Source organism: Triturus cristatus, chromosome 1_2, assembly GCF_964204655.1.
Source record: "Triturus cristatus chromosome 1_2, aTriCri1.1, whole genome shotgun sequence".
NCBI lineage: Eukaryota > Metazoa > Chordata > Amphibia > Caudata > Salamandridae > Triturus > Triturus cristatus.
The window spans coordinates 844,737,638-844,761,396 of record NC_140580.1 but is presented as its reverse complement, the minus strand read 5'-3'; the positions used below and the strand labels follow the sequence as shown (position 1 = coordinate 844,761,396).

General features: G+C 47.5%; 1 protein-coding gene across 2 annotated transcripts in view; it reads left to right on the top strand.

Annotated features, from left to right (window-relative positions):
- NOL9 (nucleolar protein 9) overlaps positions 1–23,137 on the top strand; it is a 261,084-nt gene extending 237,947 nt beyond the window's left edge. For both annotated transcript variants that reach the window (XM_085609003.1, XM_085609002.1), the window contains exon 12: positions 22,796–23,137. In XM_085609003.1, coding sequence (XP_085465129.1) covers positions 22,796–22,921 — 126 coding nt within the window. In that variant the 3' untranslated portion in view covers positions 22,922–23,137. The remainder of the gene's footprint in view (positions 1–22,795) is intronic.
- Positions 23,138–23,759: the final 622 nt, after the last annotated feature.

Sequence of the window (23,759 nt, the reverse complement as noted above, 5' to 3'; positions counted from 1 at the left end):
ATTCCAGAACCCTCAAGGTTTCTGGGAAATCTCCATACTCTGGACACCCTTCCTCAATAAGTTCTTTGAGGTCCCTTGCCTCCAAATCTTTCTCGGTCGATGATCTCCATTCATCTTCACCAATAGTACTCTCACAATTCCAAGAGAATTACGGATTCAAATGCCTCAACTTCCCCCTTAGTGGGCAAGCAAGACCAGCACTCCACAACTTTGTTTTACATACCAGGTAGGTGCTTGTTAGAACTGGGGGTCCCCAGTTGGCAGAGGTAGATACCTTTGACCAAATAGGGACCCTTGCGTCTAGTCAGGGCAAGGGGGATACACACTTTAGATAACCCCTTCTCACCCGCTTGGCACGAGCAGACAGGCTTATCTCAAAGGCAATTTGTAAAGTATTTGTACCAACACTCACTAACAGTGAAAACACCACAAATGGACACCACATCAGTTTAGAAAAATAAAATATCTTTATCTAAACTAAACCAGACCAAAACGACAAAAATCCAATATACAGAAACTCAGTAGAATGTGTTTAAAAAGGGTTGTTGCAAAAATAAACCTGTAGATGATAAATGCAACACTTTAGTCTCAAAGTACTTGGGATGCGTAACACAAAACAAACAAAAGGGGCGCAGAGAAGGCGATGCTTCGATTCTTCCTGCGCTCCGGTTCCGATGTGACAAAACGGCACCTCGAGTTGCGACAATCCGGTGCAATGCGACAAAATGGCGTCTTTGTTGAGATGCGACAACGTGGAGACTATGCGTGCACGCCTGACGGCCGTGTGGCGAGCTCTGTGGTTTTCTAAGCCGCGTCAGGCCCTGCGACAAGTTTCTCCGGTGATGCGACGACCCCCTCGGTGACGGCAACACGCTTCTCCGTTGTTGCGGCAGCGAACAGCGGTGGCGCGCTTCCTCAGCGGTGCGATGACCCTGCGACATGCTTCTCCAATGATGCGATGGCATCCTCTGTGGCGGCGATCACTTCTCCGGTGATGCGATGGCTAGCAGCGGCGACGTGCTTCCTCGATGGTGTGACAGCGTCTGCTGCGGCGGCATCACGCTTCTCTCTCATTGCATCGCGCTTCGTGCTCCCTACAGCAAAAAGGCCTCACACACAGTTACAGGTCCTCCTGGCAGACTGGGACTCCCAGCAAGGAAGTTCAGGGAAGCTGGGGGTGAAGTCCTTTTGTGCCTGGGACTTCAGAAACAGGAGGCCAGCTGTTCTCAGGCCCTTGGAGACTTCGTCAGATGGACAGCACACAGCAAAGTCCTTCTTCAAGCAGGGGACACAGCACACAGCAAAGTCCCTTGGCCCTCTCCTCAGTAGAAACCGCAAACTGCAGGCCAACCCCAGACACACAGCAAGGGCAGTATTTCTCCTCAGTCTCTTCAGCTGATATTCTTTTGCAGGGATTCCTCTTGATCACGAAGTAGTCTAGCTTTCAGGGGTTTCAGCTCTCATTTTTTTACCTTAAAAGTCTTTGTTGTCTGTGTGAGGGGTCCTGGACTCAGTCCAAACCAGTTCTGGGGGCACTCTGCCAGTGCGCATCTTCTTCCTTTGTGAGTGTGGGCCAGGGCCATTAGACACACCGCAGGAGGTGGAGCCAGTATTGTGGGAGGCAGGCACAGCCCTATTCAGGCCAAGGTGCTACTCCTCCCACCACTCCAAATGCAGATAGGTCTATTCAGCCTAGTGCTGACTCACCCAGACTCCTGGAGCCACCCCAGCCCCTGTCACTCTCAAACCAGACAGTCAATCCACAAACCGGCAGAGACACACAAAGGTTGAACAAGAAAATAGCCACTTTCTAAAAGTGCTATTTTCAAACACAGTATTTAAAAAAGATCTTTACTAAAAGATGTCTTGTTGAATTCTGAGTTCAGGGATACCAGACTCCAATTTTCAATCTTACTCCTATGGGAAGATATGCAGGTAAACATGTTACATAGCATTCCCCATTCTGTCCTATGTGCAAGATGGCCTTTCAATAGTGAAAAACAAAATTGGCAGTATTTCACGATCAGGACATGTTACCCACACCAGTACATGTCCTACCTTTCACATACACTGCACCCTGCCCAGGGGGGTACCTTGGGCCTACCATAGGGGTGTCCAATGTGTAAGAAAAGGGAATGGTCCGGCCTGGCAAGTGGGTACACTTGGCCAGGTCAACAGGGCAGTTAACAAACTGCGCACAGGCACTGCGCTGGCAGGCCTGATATTCTTTACAGCGCTACTTATGTGGGTGGCACAATCAGTGCTGCAAGCCCACTAGTAGCATTTGAATTACCAGCCCTTGCACACTCAGTGCACTTTCCTAGGGACCTACTGGTAAAACAAATCAGCCAATCATGCATAACCAATCCCAACTACAATTTACACAGGGAGCACTTGCACTTTGGCTCTGATCAGCAGTGGCCTAAGTGCCCAAAGCATCTAAACCAGCAAAAACGAATTCCAGCACAGTCTAAAAAATACAGGAGGTAGAGGCATAAAGTCAGGGGAAACCACTCCAAGGATGCCAGATCTAACCGTGCTGCACTTGATAACTAAACTCACTTTAACCTTCTATACATTTCTGGATCCTTCCTAGTAGAAAATAGCTGAACTAGAGCCCTATGGTGAGTCCTGGCAATAAAAGGCTTTCCCCACCGTTAAAAGTTAAATAGTTTAACAGCCCACCCACAGGCCAATGCCTCTTAGAGACTGAGTAGCACTCCTCAGCCACTTTGAGAGAGCACAAGACCAAGGCCACCATAGAGTCTCTACCATCTACTATCTGTGATCAAACAGTGCTAAGTCCTTTAAGACTTGCACCAGTAGTTAATATGGTCTTCCTAAAAACATTTAAATAGCCCAGGGTTGGCATATTGTTACTGAGGGTCTTAATAGATGTGACCGCTGCTTTACCTTCATATGGCCAATCAAACTTGTCTCCCTTCTTTAGAATTGCCCTCATGGTCTGAACTATTGTTGCATAATTGGGGCTAAACTTAGAGTAAAATTCTGCTAATCCAACGAAGGACCTTACTTCTTTATCCTGTGGAGATGGTGCTTTCAAAATAGATTCAACCAACTCCAATTTGGGCGCTGTGCCTTACGCAGATATTGTGACCCTGGTAAAAATACTGCAGAGACACAAATTACTGCAGAGACACAGAATGTACCTTTTTAAGTCCCGCCTAGGCAGTGCATGCGCTGTCTCTCAAGACATGCTGTATCAAGTGTATGGGCATTCAGCACGCCCATCGCTTTTGATTTGTTACTTCATGTGCCTTTCAAAAATCCTTTCTTTTAATTGGTCAATAGCTTACATTTCTTCCTCCTTTCGCTTTTTTCATCATGCCCTGGAGACTGCCCTTCTTGTCTGCATTGGTTCACGATTGGTCTTAATAAGTAACTGTTGCGCTCTACTTTTTCTTTTGCCTTTGCTTCTTTTGTTAAATTCCTGCTCATTTTCCTGCTCCTGCTTGTAGCTCTAAGCGCCGCCACGCGTCCTGCTTTTCCAGCAATGTGTGAACAAACCATACTTGTGTGTGCCAAACACTACCCTGAAAAATCAGCAAACAGTGAAATAAGCGAGTTTATCTCAGTGCTCGCATGACACGGTTCAAGCATAGAGCAGAGCTTTCTTGTCTGATTATTTTGGAAACCTTAATCAATTAAAGGAAAGTTTGGGGGAATTTTACGCTGTGGACCAATTAAAGAAGGTGTGGTATTTAAATCTGATTTTAATCACACTGTGCTGCTGGCGCTCCTGAACGAGCAGTGTGTGTGTGTGTGCGCGCGCGCGTCGCAGCCACACTCGCTAATGAATTACAATGCAGCACGCCCGTGCCTCAGGCAAGCAGAACAATGGAGGAGATATTGTGGCACGCACTCTCTACCTCCGCAACAAATACTAAGGTTTTATTGCAGCCTCTTTCGGACTGCGAGGCTCACAGATGTAATGTTCCAGTTTCACATGTTGCCCTTCTCTATTATTAGACAAAGAAAACAAGCTATTCTATGACTTGCCTCCTCCCGTTCCTCAACCACCAGAAAAAAAGCTTCACACGCTCCAGCTCCTAACGTGGCAGAAACACTGTGCCTATGTAGAGCCGCTTGTTAGTTATGTTGCCTTGTTGCTAGTTGGGACTCTGCGCATGTCCTTCCGCATTTTTTATTCATAAAACCAAATTGCTTTCGGTAGTAAAACTTCTCACCATTGCTTATAACTTCTGCCTGTTTTGTACCTGGCCCTGCATGTATTACATTTTTTCTTAAGCAGTTTTATTTACCACGCATTCACACACAAAATGTTGCAGTGCTTTAGGTATTTGCAGTTAAATTTTCACAATCACACACTGATTTATGATTAGCACGGGAGATTGTGATTTGCTCAAAAACACTGCATGGAAATTTACCATTCAACCTACTACTTTCCAAACTTCAGAAATCAGCAGGTCTGATCGTTACGCGGCATACATGTTAATTATTTGGTTCCAGCCTTATGAATGCCTGCTTTGTCCCCAGCCCTACTGAACAGACATAGATACAATTTTTTAAATTAGGATTTAAATATAGTCCAAAAAGTTTCTTCCCCGACCCTAATGCTCTTTTAGGAGCTGCAGATTATTATTTGTAACTGCTTTGAAAATGACTGTTTTTTCTACCTAGCGCCACCATCCGGCTAATGGCACCATTTTTAGGTCTCGCTTTGCTATCGCGTAAGCGATCGCAAAGCGAGACTATTGTAAGGGGCTCCCAAAAGTGCTCCGAAAAGCGGATTGCATGGCGAGCACGCGCACAATCAGGTGCATCGTGCCGCCATGCAATCCATTTGGCATCGCACTTCAAAGGGTCCGCTCCCCCGCCTGGAATGCGCTCCCCCAGCCCCTCGCCAAGCGCGCGCGCCACGCTCCGCCGGGCTTGTCTTGTTTCTTATGTCACTGAACACCCCCATCCCCCTTCTTCCTCTGTCGCACATCTATTTTCATTCTCTTTTCGCGCTGTGTTTTTTAATGCCTTTTGTTTTTACTAAAATTGCATACACTATACGCTTACTTATAGGGACATTCAGCCACTCCTCTTCATTCATTGGCCCCGCTGTTATGTCATTTACATTTTTTACTTTTTGCAGTTGTGTATAGCACGAACTCGACCGAAGGTATTAGCCTTTATAGGAGCACCAGTTGCATACCAGACGGACACATTTATTTTTAGGCACGGGGAGATAAGTGATTTTTTTTGTTGCACATTTCTATAGCACGAACTCGACCGAAGGTATCAGAGTGCTTTGCATGAGCACCGGTTGCATTACACAAGGACACATCCAGGCACGGGGAGATTAAGTGATTTGCCCAGAATCACAGGATGTTTGAGCCTGTCTCTGATCTGCTCTTTAGCGCCATCTGTAGCGCTAGCATCCTTCTTTTGGGCTCGAGGCGCTGAAGTTGCAATATTAAAATTATAATCTGTTAATATGTCTTCTAGGTGGTGGCAGAAGGAAAGAAAGATACAGGCCTCTCTTTTATTCAAAGAAAGAATCCTTAACTTTTACCTAACAAGGCTGTGTTTTTGCCAGTATTTTAACCGGGAACTACAAGTACCAGAATGCACCGTGCTTTTCAGAGCATGGACTGACTGAAGACCACTCGCCAGACTCGAACATGAAGCCTGGCTCTGGCTCGAGGTGCTGTTGTAACCGCGAGATCATACCGAGCCGACCCTTGATGCGGCTTTTTGCCTGCCTCTACCTGCGATTTGGTGTTAAGGCCAGAGCTGTCAGGTTCGAATCTCGGCGTCGGCTCAACATCATGTGATTCTGGGCAAGTCACTTAATCTCCCCGCTATAAACAATGCATGGATAGTTGTGTAATATAACTGATGCCCAGGTAAAGCGCTCCAATACCTGTGGCCGCTAGATTTAAAAAACAGCCGAAGAATGCACTAAGAGGTTAAAACACAAAACAGAAACCTACTGACTGGCTGTTTGTACAGAGTGAAACCAGAAAACACGGATAGACACCTGCTTCCCTGCTTACATTGTGTGGATTTTAGGCCAATGTTGTTTTTACCAAAACTATTTTTTTCTTCGTTATCACCGTCACGCATGAAAGCGCTTGAGAAAGTGCGAGTTCAGGCTACCATTTGTACAAAACTATCACTTTTAATAAGTGCTCATTAGGCCAGTCCTATAATGTGCCCTGTTAATGTCAAATCTTCCACAGGTTAAAGAAACATTTTTTGGAACTTTGAAGACTCGCTGTCATATTTTACGTGAATTGTTGTATTTTTGTGCAAGTGGTTTACGGCTCGGCTCGTGCACAGCTCTGAGATTCCAACCAGACTTTGCTAGCACGTAAACGTGCCATGTCGCCCCCCACGGGTATGTGTCACTGCGCGGGGGAGGGGTGGGGCAGGTGGAGAGAGACCACCCAAGGCGCTAGCCTGCTGTGACGAGCAGATGGCCCCTCCGAGTTACTTGTCCCCCCACCTCCATTACCTCCCTTTCTTCTGTTACCTCCCACCCGATCATTACTTCTGACCCACCTCCCTCTCACCCCCTTGTTTATCCCCCCTGCGCCTGGCCACCCTTCCCTCCACCTCTCTTACTCCTAATAACTCCACCTCCTCGTGATATGTCCTCTCTCCTCAGCTCTCACCACTGTCCAGTCCTGCCCCCTTGTCATCTCCCCTCTTCATCAGTTTATCGACAACCTCCTGCGCCTACTTCCCCCTGGCACACGCTCTTTACCTCTGCCCTCTATCACAACCTGGCAGGCTGCCCCACCTACTCGTTTACCCATTTGTCTCCCCCTCAGGTCTCTCACCACTGCCCGCGGCCGCCTTTCGTACCTGTCCACCCCGTCCTCCCATCATTACCTCTCTCGTCACTGCCCTGAGCTTTCCCTTTGCTAATCTGCCCCGCAGCTCTTACTCCTGTAGCTTCTTCTTGCCTTTTACCCCCTCAGCAGCCCCCCATCTCTCTCCACTGCCCTATGCTCTCCCCAATCTAATCTGCCCCGCAGCTCTTATTCCTGTAGCTTCTTCTCGCCTCTTACCCCCTCAGCAGCCCCCCGCTCGCTCTCCACTGCCCTATGCTCTCCCCAATCTAATCTGCCCCGCAGCACTTTTACTCCTGTAACTTCTTCTCTCCACTCTCTCAGCACTCCCCTCTCCTCTCCCACCCCTTACCTCTCTCCCCCTCTCCGCCGGGCGCTGTTGGGGGGCGGGGGCTCCGGCCATAGGACATGGACGAGGAGAAGTTGACGGTGAACATCCTGGGGGTGGGTCAGGGGTCCGTGCTCTCGCCTCCCCCTTCTATCGCCTCTTCTGGAGAGGAGCCGGGTGCCTCTCCCTCCTGTCGCCTCCTCCTCCCCCTCCACAAATTCAAAGGCGCTTCAGTGCCAGACCATCTTCTAAAGTTACATTCTAGGCTCCAGTAATTATGTGGCAGAAGAGGCCCACATTATGTATCCGGGTCGAGTAAATTATGCTGCAACAAAAGGCAAATTATGCGGCACATTTTGGGATAGTAGTACTTCATTATTTTGTCATTTTTAAACTTGTTTAACTGTTTGGGCATTAGTTGCAACTCTTTAGTACCAGTTTAGCACCCAAACCGAGCAAAAAAGCAACAAAGTCAACCTTTGCAAAGGACAACACATGTTGGTGCTTATTTAGAAACTTTTGAACAGTTTGAGCTGAAAACAAACATTTTTTTGTTAAAATCTGCAGATTATGCAGTAGATGATGGATTATGTGGGAAATGCGGCAAATTAATAATTATTCGAAAATCATCGTGGTCGCATAATCTCGTAATCTAATGGCCTTGGTTACATTACATGCCACTAGCGTGACACCACCACTATTGTTTTATGGAATATACTAGGGTGACCAGAAATTCAGGGCAGGACTCTAAACATGCAGGAAAAAGGGTAACATTTAGGACAAAAGGTTAATTTTATGGACACATCCAAAAAGAGGTCACCCCCACTACTTTATCCGTGCATTTATTTGCTATTTATTTATATTGCCCTGTTTATTCACTGTCCTCTGTGTGATTGCCAGGGGCATAGTTTCGGGGGGTGTTTGGGGTCTCACACCCCAATGTATCCTGTAGTAAATAGTTGTGTACAGGTGCTTTAAATCGGGTAGGGTGAGGAGGTGTTTGTCGGATTTCACTTGAGATTTTTACATACACACACATGCAGACAAAGACACACACACAACTTTTTTTTTTTTTTTTTTTTTTTTTTAATTTTTAAAACCTTTATTCGTATAATTCAGATACACTGCTATTCAGCCGACAACCCGGAGGTTCGGCAGCTCCTCAATCGACACGTGCAGTCATCTACAGCTCTCATACAGGATAAAAAACAAAGGTTCCAATTTTTAAAAAAGAAACACAACAAGCAAGGCAATATACATCATGAGTTTGCGTCAGCTCCCAGCGAGGGGGCGGCCCCATTTCCAACATCAGATCAAGCCACCGATTGAGAGGAGGAGGGAGAAGCAGAGGCGCTAACATTCTAGCAGAGGTGCATCAGAAAGACCCAAGTCGGACGCGAGGCTAGGGGGAAAGTTGCTCCTCTAGTGGTTCAGTGGCAGGAGGCAAACATATGTACCCCCTATACTGGTTCCAACCTCCCCATACCTTATGCCATTTCTTGGGCCTCCCCCGCGCACTATACACCGTTTTCTCCCGGAACATGCACCAGTCCATGTTGTCCTTCCAAGCATCCAGGGTGGGAGGGCTAGGGGATCCCCACAATCTTGCAATATCTCGCTTAGCCACCATATTACCTAGGGTCACCCATTGAGTCTGCGCCGCGTCGTAGTCTGTAGGACCCCACATTCAAAAGACAGCGCCGCGCCTCTGGGTGCAATACAATGCCCGTGACCTCCTGCATCACAACGTGAATCCGCTTCCATAGTTCCGCAATCACACCACACTCCCATATAATGTGCAGAAAGGTGCCCACCATCCCGCAGCCCCTCTTACACAGCCCATCCTCGGAAAAACCCATATGGACCAATCGGGGCCCAGTGACATAGACTCTGTGGAGTATCTTAAGCTGGACAAGCCGCAACCTGGCGGGGATTGCGACCTCCTTAGGAGAGGAGACCGCGTACTGCCAATCCTCATCGTCCAGCTCAAGGCCGTCTCTAGTCCACTGGTCCCGCACCCCCAGGAGGAGATCGGTCCGAACGTTCACAAGCTTTTTGTAAATTAGGGAGATTGTGCTCTCCGGCATATGGCCGTCCAGGATCCGGTCCTCCAATGGAGAGGACTCAGGCACCTTTTCCCCCTCAACGAGGACCGACTGCAGCGCATGGCGCACCTGCGCATACCGGAAGTATTCCGTGCCCTCAAGCGCATATTCCGACCGCAGCTCATCGAACGACTTAATCCGCCCCTTGGTCAGCATGTCCCCCACCCTGGAGATGCCAATCAGATCCCATTTGTCGAATCCCTTAGAGTGCCAGAGGTTCCCCAACATGTCCGAGTCATACAACGGAGTGGCGAGGGTGAGCCTATCCTTCCATCCCAGGGAGTTCGTGACTGTCTTCCACACGTGCACCGCCACCCCGGTCGGCCCTGTGAGGGACCCAGCCGGTGGCTTCGAATAAAGTGCTCTATAATAGCCACCACCCCGCAGCAACCACCGGTCCATAGCAAAGCCAGGGCCAAGCGCCGGACCGTAGACTCCATGATTGATCGCGCTCAGTTGGGAGGCCCAATAGTATCTTCGGATGTCGGGAAGCGCGATACCCCCGTCGTACCAAGGGAGAGTTAATTTTGCTATCGCTATATGCGGGCAGCCGTCCCACAGCAGCGAACGCTGCAGACTCTCAACCTCCCGAAAGTAGCTGGCCGGAACCAGCTCCTGGGTGTTCTGCAGGGCATAGAGAAAACGGGGAAGAGACATCATTTTGAATAGCACCGCACGGCCAAGGAGGGAAAGCGGCAGCCGCCGCCAGCCCGCCACGTCCTGCCGCAGGCGCGCCAACGGAGGGAGCAGGTTCCTCTCATACCGTACCGTTGGGTCGGCAGAGATATAAATCCCAAGATACAGGAAACCCTCCCGGGCAATCTGGATCGGGCAATTCCGCGGGGGAACCGGGACGTCCCCACACAGGGCATACAGATATGGCTTACCCCAATTAATGGTTAGCCCCGAGTTCCTCCCGAAGGAAGTCAATATGTCGCAGACAACTATAAGGGACTTCCGGGGTGAAGTAAGATAGAGCAGAATATCGTCGGCATAGAGGGAAATGCGGTCTTCGTGATCAGGGGACCATCGAATCCCCCTCACATCTGGGTGCCATTGTATCCAGGCCGCCAGCGGCTCAAGGGCGAGAGCGAACAACAGCGGCGATAGAGGACAACCCTGCCTGTTACCCCTCCCCAGGTCGAAGGGACGGGACGCCCTACCGTTAACTGCGACTTTGGCGAGAGGTCCTTCGTATAATAGCCTTACCCAGCCCACAAATCCGGGCCCGAAGCCGAATTTCGCAAGCGCAGCCCACAGGTATGCCCACTCCACCGTGTCAAATGCCATCGTTGCGTCGAGCGCAGCCACCATGGCCGGCTCCCGCATCGTCCCCACCCTTGCGATCACTCCGTGGATGCGCCTAAGATTCAACGCGGTATTACGATGCGGGATGAAGCCAGATTGGTCAGGGTGGATCAGATCCCCGACCACCCTGACCAGCCGGTTTGCGAGGATTTTGGCAAGGATCTTCGGCTCAGCATTAAGGAGCGAGATCGGCCTGTATGAGCTGCACCGGTTCCTGGGCTTGCCATCTTTATGGATGACCACGATCGTTGCCAGGCGCTGGTCAAGTGGGAGGCAGCCCATCTCCTGCGCCTCCACAAACATAGCCCGCAAATGCGGAGCGATCTTGTCCGGTCGGAGTTTGTAAAGCTCAATTGGCAGGCCATTGGGACCCGAGGCCTTGCCCGGACGCAAAGAGCGGATAGCCCCCGCAATCTCGTCGACTGTGATGTCGCCAGCAAGATCGTCTCTGTCTATGTCGGAGAGGCAAGGCAGGGCAAGATCGCGCAGGAGCTCACATGAATCCTCCACTGGCCTGTCAGACACGGAGGTATAGACCGTGTGGAAGTAATCCGCAAAGCACTGGACTATGCCGTCCGGCTCCGTGACCATGACGCCATCCTCCGTCACAAGGTCCGGCACAACACGATTGGCCCGCTCCTTTTTATCCAGCCACGCGATCAATTTCCCGGCCTTGTCCCCGACGTCGTACAGACGGCCCCGCTGTTCCCTACTCAGGGCTTTGGCCGCATCCGTCACGAGGGCCCTGTACTCCGATTGTTTAAGGCTCAACTTGTGCAGCGCCTCCGCCGTGACCTCCCCTTCCAGAGCCAACTCTAGATCCGCGATCTCCGCCTCAAGCTGGGTGACCTCCGCGTCTCTCCGACGCTTGGCCGCTGTTATCAAGGAGAGGGCCTCACCCCTAATCACTGTGTTGAACGCTTCCCACAAGGACACCGCCGACGTGACCGAATCGAGGTTTTCTTGAAAGTAACGGTCGACCGCCTTCAGTACCGCACTACGAGTCGCAGGGTCCCTGAAATACCACGGGTTAATTGGGGCCACCCTACCACCCACTCCTCTGCCAACATCCATACAGATCCACACCGGGGAATGGTCGGAAATACCTCGTGCCATGTGCCTGGCCTCAGAGACAAAGGAGGCGTGTGCAGCTAGGGTAAGGACATAATCAATTCTGGAGAGACTGCCATGCGCCCCTGAGTGGAAAGTATATTGTCGTTGTGTGGGATGCAACAGTCTCCAACAATCAACCAGCCCAAGGGTATCTATAAAATCAGGAAGCCACTTCTGAGCCCCCCCCCGAACTCCTCTGCGGGTGTCTGTCGAGCAGGCCAGAGCCAACCGCATTGAAGTCGCCACCCACCACCAACATTCCCTCTGGGAGGTCCAACAATGTCCTCTCTAAGTCCGCTAGTGTAGAGGGCTGCAATGCAGGGGGGACATAAACCGACACCAGGACCAGGGTCCTGCCCTCCCACCGCCCCGCTACTGCCGCAAAGCGTCCCCTGTCGTCAACGGTAGTGGAGTCAACCTCGAATGGCAGAGAGGACCTGACTAGTATTCCCGCCCCTCTAGAACCCGAGGAAAACCCGGAATGTGCAACAAATTTATAGCCTTTACGATTGAGTGCATAGCACGTGTTACCAATCAAGTGCGTCTCTTGCAATAAGACAATATCAGGGGTACATCGCTTCAGAAATTGCAGGACAATCCCACGCTTAATACGATCCCCCAAGCCATTTACATTCCAACTGAGTATTTTTAGGCCCCTACCCCCCATCCCAACATGTAAGGAGACCACCACCCCCCGCGTGGAACCAGACCCGAGTCACAGAGCTTGCATCTTTACGCCTTGCATAACAAAAAACAACAACAACCCCAACAACAACTCCCATCCACCCCCCACCCTGCACCCCTGCGTAAGCTCTAAAGTGCCCCCCAACTTGCAGTGTGCCTGTCGCCCCTTAAAACTACTAATCTACGAAAAGAACCCCAGAGGAGGAAAAGGCTCCCCTACTGCCCCCGCTACCCCCTGGATTATCAACCTCCCGGAGGAACCGGAGTCCTAGTACTTAAGTCCTGGCTCAGTGTTCATCCCCACCACCGTCTGCGCCACCGGAGCGTTCCACGCCAGTCCGTCCTTGGGGCAATGTGTCCAGCCAGTCTCCGACCATGTCAGGAGACTCAAAAAAGAAAGTCCGCTCTTCGAACACCACCCGCAACCTGGCCGGGAAGAGCATGGCATATTTTAGTCCCATCTCACGTAGTCTTCTCTTGACCGCCAGGAAGCCTTGCCGTTGCTTCTGCACCATCTGGGTAAAGTCCGGATAGAAACTTACAGTAGTGTTCTGGAATGGCAGCGGGCCGGCCACCCGCGATGCTTGCAGAATGGCATCTCGGTCCCTGAAGTTAAAAATCCTGGCGACAATCTGCCTCGGAGGGGCCCCCACCTTGGGCCTCCCGCCAGGAACTCTGTGGGCCCGTTCGACAGCAAAGAACTTACTGAGGCCTTTGGGCGCCAGATGGTTCACCACCAGGTCCTCCACGAACAGGTCCACCGACTGCTCCTCCGAATTTTCCGGGACCCCAATGATGCGCACGTTATTGCGCCTTGCACGGCCTTCGAACTCTTCCAACCGTCGGGCGAAGTGATCATTTGCCGTCCGCAGGGTACGGACTTCCTGCTGAAGGCCGGAGACGTCGCCCAGGAGGCCGGCAGTCTTGAGGTCCAAGGACTGAACCCGCTCATTAGTTTTCCCCAGGTCTGCCCGAACCAGATTGACGTCAATCGATATGGCATCCACTTTATGTGCCAGGGTCTCAAATTGTTGCCCAATCGAGGACTTCATCCCTTAGATGGCCCCCATGATATCTTGCAGGGTCAGTTCTGTGGGGGGAGGTGTCGCGTCCTTCGAGGCTTCCAGTATCGGGCCCGATCCGCCCGGAGACCCCTTCTGGTGGGCATAACGGTCCATGTTGTTAGTCTGGGTGTAGCTGCCCCGCCTGGTACTCTTGGGCTTCTGTTTGTCGGCGTCCGATTTGGTCGACATCGCAATCTGCCGTGTAGACACTCTCCTTGCCCATACAGAGTAATCAACCATGCGACCAGTGGCTGGCACTACGCACGCCCCGTCCCGGGCGCTGTGGAGACTGGAAGGCGAAAGTGAAAGTGAAAGTGGAAACACCTTCCCTCCGTCGAGTCGTCCCCAGCCCGGCCGCTGTTGTTCAATTAGTGCACGGGCACTGTGCCAACGCAAGGCCCGGGCACCGTGCGGGGAGTAGGCCACAAACTTCCAGTCAGTACAACTTCGGTCTCCGGTGGACGATTTCGATCCGGACAGCGGCTCTCGCCTCAGCAACAGCTCCCCTCCAATATTCCGGGCATCAAAAGCAGGAGAATAGACAGGATAGCTGCCGGAGGGAGCGAGGGTCTCGGGAGCTCTAGGCTCACGCGGCCATCTTGATCACGCGCTAAGCTCCTCCCCTGTTTTATTTTTTTTTAATCAAGATTTTTATTTTCTTTAGAGCAGTACAGAATAACATTTGGGTATACACTTTTCTCATAGCATAGAACAGTACAACACATGATATCACAATTAGCCCCTTGAAATCACCTCTCTGTAACTTTACATCTCTGATATCTACGCCCTATATGTCCGCCCCATGGTCTCTCCTATCAGTCTGTGTCTGAGGTTTCATCTTCCTGCGCCGGTGGTGGATCGCATATGCCTCCTCTGAATTTATTCCATGCCCCCCATACTTTACCCCATTTACGAGGGCAACAACTCTCTTTTAAAGGTCTTAAAAATGGTTATTTTACAAAATATTGTGTTTTTTAGGTACCCCTCTCAATCTGCACTCCTCTCCCTTCCTACTGCCTCTTAAGGCCCCTCCTGCCCGGCTTCTCATATAATTTATTTTTAACCAGCGTGATTGTTGGGAAATCTTAGCTTACACCTCTGCCCCCCCCCCCACCACCACACTCTCCATCTTACTGCCAACGCTACGCCCCCAGTGATTGCCTCTCGTGATGCTATATTCAGGGGGTGCATTATGACGTTCAATAGTAAATTCATGGGGTGTCAAGGGCCTCTCCCCTCCCAAAATTTACCCAATCTTTCTCTGGAGAAAGCAACGTCAACATTTTGATTGTTTCTAAACATTTTAAAACCCATTTCAAACAGTTTGGGAAACAATTAGGTACGTGCAGGTCCAACAAAAGCCGCTACTAAAACAAGCATTTGCAATGCAATAGGTCTCGCAGTTACGAGAGTTTCAGCTATTGGCATTGTAAAGAACAATGCCTTTTATTTGTTTTTAAAAGAAAAACAAAAATAAACTATTATTATTTGCAATGTCAATAGCTCAAACTTGCGCAAATGCGAGACCTATTGCATTGCAAATGCTTGTTAACCATTTCACCCTTGTATGCTTTGATTCTTCATCAGCATGTGCCAGTTTCTATTGATGTTGCCTTGTTGGGAGCTGGGACTTTATTTTATTCCTAAGCCCACATTCCTTTCAGAATTACAAACACTGGCAACAATAGCATTGTGTTTACATGGGCTTTATATAATGTATGTGTTGGTTTGCTGCACACTGTTTCGCTTTCTCTGCCCTTCCGAAGAAACATTCCACTTCCAATTGAGTGTTTCACACGCTTTACCAGCCCTTTCAAAGCCATGCATATTTCACATCCCCAGCCCTACTGTCCGTTGAGTAGTAGAGGATTCTTGTATATAACTTACAGCGGCAGAATTTCTTGTACAATTCACTAATTTTGACTCGCTTTGCCGGCCCTTGCTAGGCACAGCATGATTTACTTCCCCAACCCCAGTAGCCGTTCAAAACAAGACGCTTTGTTTTACTTCCTAAGTCCTAACCTAATGGCCGTTCAAAAGCATTTTTTAATTTATTTTTCTACATACCTCTGATTTTTAAATGCTTGCTTCATCCTCCGGCCTACCGAGAGTTTTTCAATTTAATTTGATACAATTTGTATTACCTCACAAATAACTTAATTCCCCTATACGTGCCTGTTTCTGTCCTAGCCCTGCATTATCTATTTTTTTTTTTCTGAAAGCAGTTCTATATACCACGCACTTGCGTACAAAATATTGCAGCACTTTACAGATTCGGCTGTTCCATTACACAAAGACACATTTAGTTATGGTTAGCACAGGGAGATCATTTGCCCACAAACAGCATGTTAAGAAAAACTAAATATCCCTCTCTATCTTCCTTTGTCTATTCTGTGCAGCTCTCTCCCCCAGCTATCCACCATGCCACATACTTCCACTACCCAAATACACTCCACACCACACAATTCCACAACTAACAATTCCAAAACAACCCACATAATTATCCCCTCTACACCACATACATCCACTCCAAACCAAAGCATATGGGTAAAAGACATTGTCATTTACAATGCCAATAGTTGAAACTCACGCAAATGCAAGACGATTGCATTACAAATGCTTGTTTTTTCTTGAGCGTAAGAGCCGCCTTAGTTAATCTTCCCAATACAGACTCTGATGTGTTATCGTGTTTCTCCATATCTTCTTGAAAGAAAACGGCATGAGAAATATCTTGCGATATATTTTTCATTATCCTTTGAAAACAGGCTAACGCTAACCTGAATGGCATCTTAATTAAATGGTAGGCCCCCCAATAGGGTAACAAAAAATGTAACGTGCCTCGATTCCTCATGCAGTTTAACCTGATGAGCAAAACAGAGTTATCCATGACACTAAACATACTTGCACCACCAATTACAGCCTGAGTGTCTGAGATATTTGGCAGTAGTTGACGGTCTACCCATGTCTGTTCAGATCTCCAAGATAAACACACATTCTTATTTGCTTGGCCCAATCCTTCAGTGCCAGAACAGGTGCAAGCCGCTCTAAAGACTGTATTTCTTCAGTTATGCCTTCTTTCAGTAGCTTTTGAATTTCCCCCCTTCAATTCTCTGTCATAAGATAGGGAACCCTTCTGACCCTGTTCACGATTGACCTGGGTGAGTTTACAGCCATATTTTATAAATCTTTCATCCATCTCTTGTCGTTTGTTAAATTTGTTTTGGGTAGACCAGCCTCTAACGGAGTCCATGATGAAAACCAGTTATGTTTTTGCCTAAGCTGGAAAAGGAACTGACAAAGTGCTTCTTCTTTTGAATGAATATCACTCCTAAATACTGATGCTTACCTTTTTATTGGAATCTTGGCTTCTACATTGGGCCTGCCTATGGAAAGCCCTCAACATGGATCAAGCAGGGTTTATTCACGGTAGGTTTACTTCTGATCATATTAAAACGGTCAAGAAGCATTAATCTGCCTTAATGAGAAATCATTTTGCCAGAGTACACTGCCCATTTCTCAAGCATTGGGGTGTATGCATTGGCCACAGGTTCTGAGCTTCGTTGTCTAGTGGATACTGCTCTCCAGAGGCTAGAGTGTTGGTTAATTCTGAGGCTTTCTCTTTGTTCTCGATAGAAAGGAGCACCAGGCAGGGATGCCTTTGGTCACCCTTGTTGTTTGCACTATATATGGAGCCTTTGGCAAATAGTGTTTGTGCATTAAAAAATATCACTGGAGTTAGAATGGGAGGGGGATGACTATAGGATGTATCTGTATGCAGATGATGACTTGCTGACTAAGCCATTTGCCTCTTTTCTGTCAATATTGGCTGAAGTAGAGCAATTTACAGGGATCTCTGGATTTAAAATTGACTTTCAGAATTACTAGATTTTAAACCGGTCAGTCTCTCCAGCTTAGAAAGTGGCTATCTAATTTACAGGTTTTCAGGAAGAGCCTCAAAACCTGGTTATTTAACCAATGATCTTCGCACACTCAGCTCTCATCTGCTAACTTCTGATCTATATAGCGCCAAGATACCTCCGGGTATTCGAGCGCTTTATACGTTGTTTCATTCATTCATTCACATTCGCCTGTGCCTAAATTAAAATTACTTATTTGAGGGTAAAGATTTGTCGCACACCCAAAAAATGGTGCAGGCAAGCTATGGTGCGTTCTGCGAATGTAGACCTATAGTCATGACATATGGGAGGTATCTCCTAACAAGAAAGGGTTACTGCTATTGTAATGAGTTTTACTGAGATTCCTCTGTATGGTGCAGATTTTACCAGTGCATCCACAACAGGGGGTGTTGTGGGAGATTCAGCGGGCCTTAAGCAATTAATTTTTTTATGCACTGGGAAGAAACCCAGACTACTTAAGAACCATACACAGGTCTGTAAATGAGGGAGGCATGGGGATGACACATATTAATTATGACAGTTTCAGCATATGGTGGAGTGGAATAGGGAAGTGAGTGAGAAACACTGGTGTTTCATGGATCAAGCAGTGGCTGGGGACCACATTTAGAAAACTACCTGGATGCCTAGGAAATGCAGAGCCTTTGCTTGATACTCTTCCCCGGTTACTAGGGCCACACTGAACACATGGTATGCTGTGATGGCTGGATTGTATACATATCCCTCACAATGATCGTGAGTAATCCAGCCTTCACCCTGGCCATGGAATGGGAACAATACATGGCTTCGCAAAAGGCAGGTTGTTGGAGAATGGGGACTTTTATGTTTTTAAGGCCTTAAAACATTTGAGCAAATTAAAACAGAGCTTGGGGTGCAGATTCAGAAAGACTGTATTACTGCCATACTGGACACTGGTTCTTCTAGGAAGGATTTAAAGCGATGGCGGGAGACACTTCACTATGTTTGAAAAGTGGCTTCATGCCAAGACCGATGATTGGCGCATCCTATCTGAAATGTTTCTTATGACCTGTGTCTCTCCCAGCAAAACAGCAGGCTAGAAGAGGCTGGAAAAATAGTTGGGAAGAAGATTGACGAATAAGGAGTGGAATTCAATTTTTATCAGGTTGGGAGCGAGCACCCCTAGTTCTGCTACAAGAGACAACTAAAAGCCTGAATCCTAAGCGGGGTATTTTACTGCATTTAGGATTTAGGCTTGGAATAAGTCAAAGAGCAATGAGTATTGCCAGGGATTTAGAGCGACAGGTTCTCTGTTGGCATCTGCTTTGGCAAAATCTTCGAGTTATCGGTCGGCGATCTTGGACATAATAGACTTGATGTGTAATGTTTGGGTTATCAGATTGCCAGGCAGTATCATTCTTGAGGTAGTGAATACTGTTGTACTGTGGCATTCAGCAAAGGGAAGTTCAATTACATTGCTTCTTTGCCTAGCTAAGCGGGTGTTGCTGGGGCTGTGGAGGAGGCAGAGGTTTCCAGGCATATAGCATGCTTATATAAAATATGAGAACTGTAATGAAGAAGATATCGGTGGCAGTTGAAGGGAAATGTAAGCAGTTCACAAGACTGTTGTGAGAAAGTGCCCTCTTTCTGCATGGTTGCCCCACTTTTTGCTGAATTGCTGATGCACTTTGACTGAGTTTGCCCTGGACTCCTGCTAATCAGGTACCCAGGGTCTCTGTTCTTTCACTAAAACTGCATTGAAGCCTAAACCCAATTTGCATCTCTGACCCTAGGTCAGCCCCTGGTAAATGGTACCACAGGTACCCAGGGCACTGTGACCAGAGAAGGCCTCTAAGAGCTGCAGCACTTATTGTGCCACCCTTAGAGGTCCTGTACACTGACACTCACTACCTTTGCAGGCTGTGTATCTTGGTGAAGAACAAAGTGAAGAGTTGACATGGCACACATCTCTGTGTGCCATGCCTACAAACCACTGCCCTGGCATAGATCAGTCACCCCTCTAGCTGGGTGCACTATACCAGTGTCTAAGTCCATTCTTAGACATTGTAAGTGCAGTACTGCCATTAAGAGTATATGGTGCTGGGAGTTGGTCATTACGATCTCCACAGCACCATAATGGCTACACTGAAAACTGAAGTTTGGTATCAAACTTCTCAGCACGTTAAACCCACACTGATGCCAGTGTGGGATTTAATTAAAAATGCACACAGAGGGCATCTTAGAGATGCCCCCCTGAAAACTAACCTACCGCTACTGTCAAGGCTGAGTGGCTGCTTTCAGCTGCCACCACCAGACAGGTTTCTGGACCCCTGGGTCGAGAGCCTGCTGCTCTCTGGGGCCTGAAACAATGCACATCCTGGGACGAGGTGCCAAGCCTCCTCCCCCAGGATGGGCAGGGTTCACGAAGAGGAAGCTTCAAAGGCTTGCCACCTTTGTGAGCTTCCCCAGGACAATTGCTGCTTTCAGCAACTGGTCCCCACTGGTTCTGACCTCCACTTTGGGCGGGAGAACCGTCGGGAAAAACAAGTGAGGAAGAGAGGTGTGCCCATCTCTGCCAACTCCACCCATCAGGTGGGGGAGGCGAGGTGAAGCACAACTCAGTCCATGCCATCTTGAATATGGGAGGACTCTGCCAACCAGGGACAGGCACATGCCCCCCTTCCACTGGAGGGTGGCATAATAGGGGGTGTACCCACCCCAGGGAAGGGACCTATTGGTCCCTGCCTTTTACCTACCTGTAATGCCCCTAAATCTAGTATTTAGGGGCACTCCTGAACCTTGCTTCCTCAGATACAGACCAGAAACAACAAGGAAAAAAAGAACCGAACAGCCGTGCAGCCGCTAACAAGAGTAAGACTCCCACTGACTTGGCCACAGCCCTACCGGCCTGTCACCACCTCAAACCTGCTCCTGCGAAATTCCTGTGTCCTGCAGCCAGCAACCTCAAAAACCCTGGAGGACCTGCCTGCCTTCACTTCCAAAGACTGCTTCTTCCGTGAACACCGGACTTGTTCAGCTGCAACCTCTGGCAGCAGCCGGAGACCGCAAATCCGCCCCACTCTGCATCCGCCGTCCACGGCCCGAGCTCGAGTGGGCAAACACCATGAGAAGGTCACCCCGGCGATCCTGAGCCAAGATCAGACGACCCCTGACCTGCCTCCAGCCGATGCCTGCAGTCTAAACCCAGAAGGCCCCCCTAACCGCGACCAGGAGCTGGTAAGAAGATCCAACCCCAAAAGGCACCCCTGCACCCAACGCCCCACAGCCTTGTGTGCCCAAACCAACGGTGCCTAACCAACCCCTAACTTCCTAACTTACCTCTCGAAGTGGTGGTCGCACCCAGAAGTCCTTCTCTCTGCCTGCATGCTTTTGCAAACCAGAGGTTCTCCATTGGAAATAGGGCATCCGACATCGAAACAGCACCCTGCACCCAGCCACCCTAGTGCCGCTGAGGGTGCACCTTTGTTGCTAATTTGTTTCCCCATTTGCCCTGAGCTTAAGTCCAGGAGCTTTGCTCCCACAACCCAGTGGCCTGCTTGCTAGCAGCCACCAACCATAGGCCCCTATCCCCCATTGGATAACATTGGGCCTCAACACTCTGCACCCAGCCGCCCTAGTGCCACTGAGGGTGTAACAAGAGTGCATCACTGACCCTGGGAGACCTCTGAGTCTACCCCCAGAACCTCAACTCCCACTACCGAATACTTACCTAAAAACCAATAACCATATTTTCCTCCATAGGAGAACATTGACACTTTTTCCTGAAAAGTTTTTAAGTGGGGAGTTTTGAAACCTAAAGAAATTCTTTAAAATTGTACGATTTAACAAAAACGCTTTTACTCACCTGTTTACAGAAAATGTCCAAGTGCTGCGTCCAGGCATACAGTACTGAGTAAGAAAAGTAATCCAAAAGTAACATACCTGCTATTTTACTGAAAATCCCATTTGAGTCTGTGTACTGTATTTACAAGTGATTGCATTTCTCTGAAACAATACTGTAAGTTAAACCATAGTACAATTGCAATTGAACTGTTTTACAATCAGCAGTTACTACTGTAAAGGATTTATTGCTTACCTGTGCCAGGCTTGCTTGGTTCAAGAAAATAAAATAACTAAAAGAATATTTTTATACAAAAACAATTGGTCTGAAGTTCAGTCTTTGTGTGTGTGAATTCATTTGCTTACCGAGTGAGTACAACAAATACTTAACACTGTTCTCTGATACTGCCTTACTGCTCGACCACAAATGGAGAGTAAGGTTATATCTAATCTTACCTCTGCCTACATTTGGGGTTCCACTGGACTCTGTGCACACTATACCTCACTTTGGTATAGTATATACTGAGCCAGCTTCCTACAACTGTGGAAACCATGCCCTTCTTTAATGCTAGCAACCAAATTCAAGGAAGTTACCTGTGCTAAATTTCTTATGGTGCATCTAATCGTGGACACCGAAGGACCTCTGCGAGCACAAACAAAGGTTAAATAAATCCGATGTATTACTGCGTGTTTATGCTTTTGGGAAATTGGTGTATCGATTCCATTTCCAATTAGAAATCTGTGTCTTAATACTAAGCAAGGGGAAGGGGTGTCAGGTGGGTGAATTACGGATTTGACAATTTGCGATATAATGTTGGTGAACGTATCAAGGATGGGGAGCAAGAGTGATGTTATAACCTGCACCAATATGTGCCTTTGGACACAAGATTGTGCTGCTGGCATTTTGATATACTGAAGTATATAAAATAAATAATGGATGCTATGCTTGAATTAACAGCCAGCCACTGGTATTCTGGGCCACATCGCAATCCAATCACAGCAAAAGGTTTTGGGATGCTTATGTTCTGGCTTAGGGGGGGAATGGCCTGGCATTTCTAACTGGACTTTTTGTATTGGATCATGGTCAAGACTGATTTGCATATGGTTTGATCCAAACTGATTTGGCATGTGTACAAAATAAGAATGAACTAGGATCGTGCAGTAAATACTCGTGGATGAGATTAATTCAAGCATTCCATCCATCGCTTGTATACTTCAGGCATTGGGATGTACGCAGGAATATGCAAGTTTAACATTTTTTTTTTTTTAAATTGAACCTTAAAAATTACTATAGAATTGCTTACCTAGTTGCATCGAATCTATTCCTGCAAACATTAAAATGTATTGCATTGTTCAAATGCAAAATGGAGGTTTATTTAAAAGGATTTCGAAGATTGCATTCCAGTGTTTCTACTGTTAGCTGGAAATATTAACTGCATGACAAGTTTCATTACCTTTGCGAAAACGTGTAATCTTAATAGCTTTGCTTAATTTTACTATCGAGAAGCTAAGTATCACATTCTCAATCTTTCAATCCTCTGTCGTTTTATGTGCTGTTCTGTTTGTTTTAGGACCTTCTTTAATAGTGTTGAAATGCTAAGATTGTCTCACTTCTTTTACAATCATTTTCATTCTTTTATGTCTTTTTCAGCCTGGGGTTAAAGGTGATGTGCCATACGTAACAACTGAATACAATTTCGAAATTATGGGTGCTGGAAAGATTAAAATTAACAAACAACTCAAGAGACGAGAACACAATAGGTTTTCTGGCCCATAAAAGCACATCTAATGTAGTCTTTGCAGTTTGTTCTCGTAATCTGGTGAATTTTGGAACTTCTAAACCTCTCCTCCCCGCACTTAAAAGTGACTACATTGATCATGCAAAAGAATCAGAAGCGGTTTGCCTGTACAAATAGACATTTTTTGTTAACAAGTTACATTTTCATAATGTTGGTTTACATTTGTGAAAATAAAAGTTTTGTAAATATCTCAACTTTTGTGTTGAAGTATTAATGACAACTGCCTCTTATAAAATATCTTGTTGTTTTATAAAGGGTCCACGTAAGTACACCTCTGCTGTAGGCCAGGTTGTTATGCTTTGATGGTTGATTTTTTTTTTTTTTTTTTTTTTTTTTAACTTTATTTTGTCGTGGAGGGGTATGTATACAGTGAAATATAATTGACTGCGGTCCAAATGAAAGAAAATATGCATTTAATTTTGCACAGTACACAATTTTAATCCAAACATCCTGGAAGCAACAGTTCACAAAGTTACTTGTATATTTTATCATCAAAAGTAATACATTACCAAATTAATTAGTTAACTTGGTACTCTTCTAGAAAACCTTCTCTGTCTGTTACTTTGCCATTTGTGACAAGTGGTGTGACTCTTGCCAATCTTCTGAGAATAGTATTCAAGGAAGAAATCATTTGTGAGAGAGAACACAGTTGAGATCCTGGCGTTTTGGTTTAAAACAAATGTTTCTGGTGTTTTTTTTCTAATCTGGTGTGTAGGTGCTGTCTAGATTAGAGTTATTCTTTGAAATGATATGTTCATACCGTATGTTTGTGGCTACACATGCTCCACATACTCTTATTAATTTGCATTAGGCTTG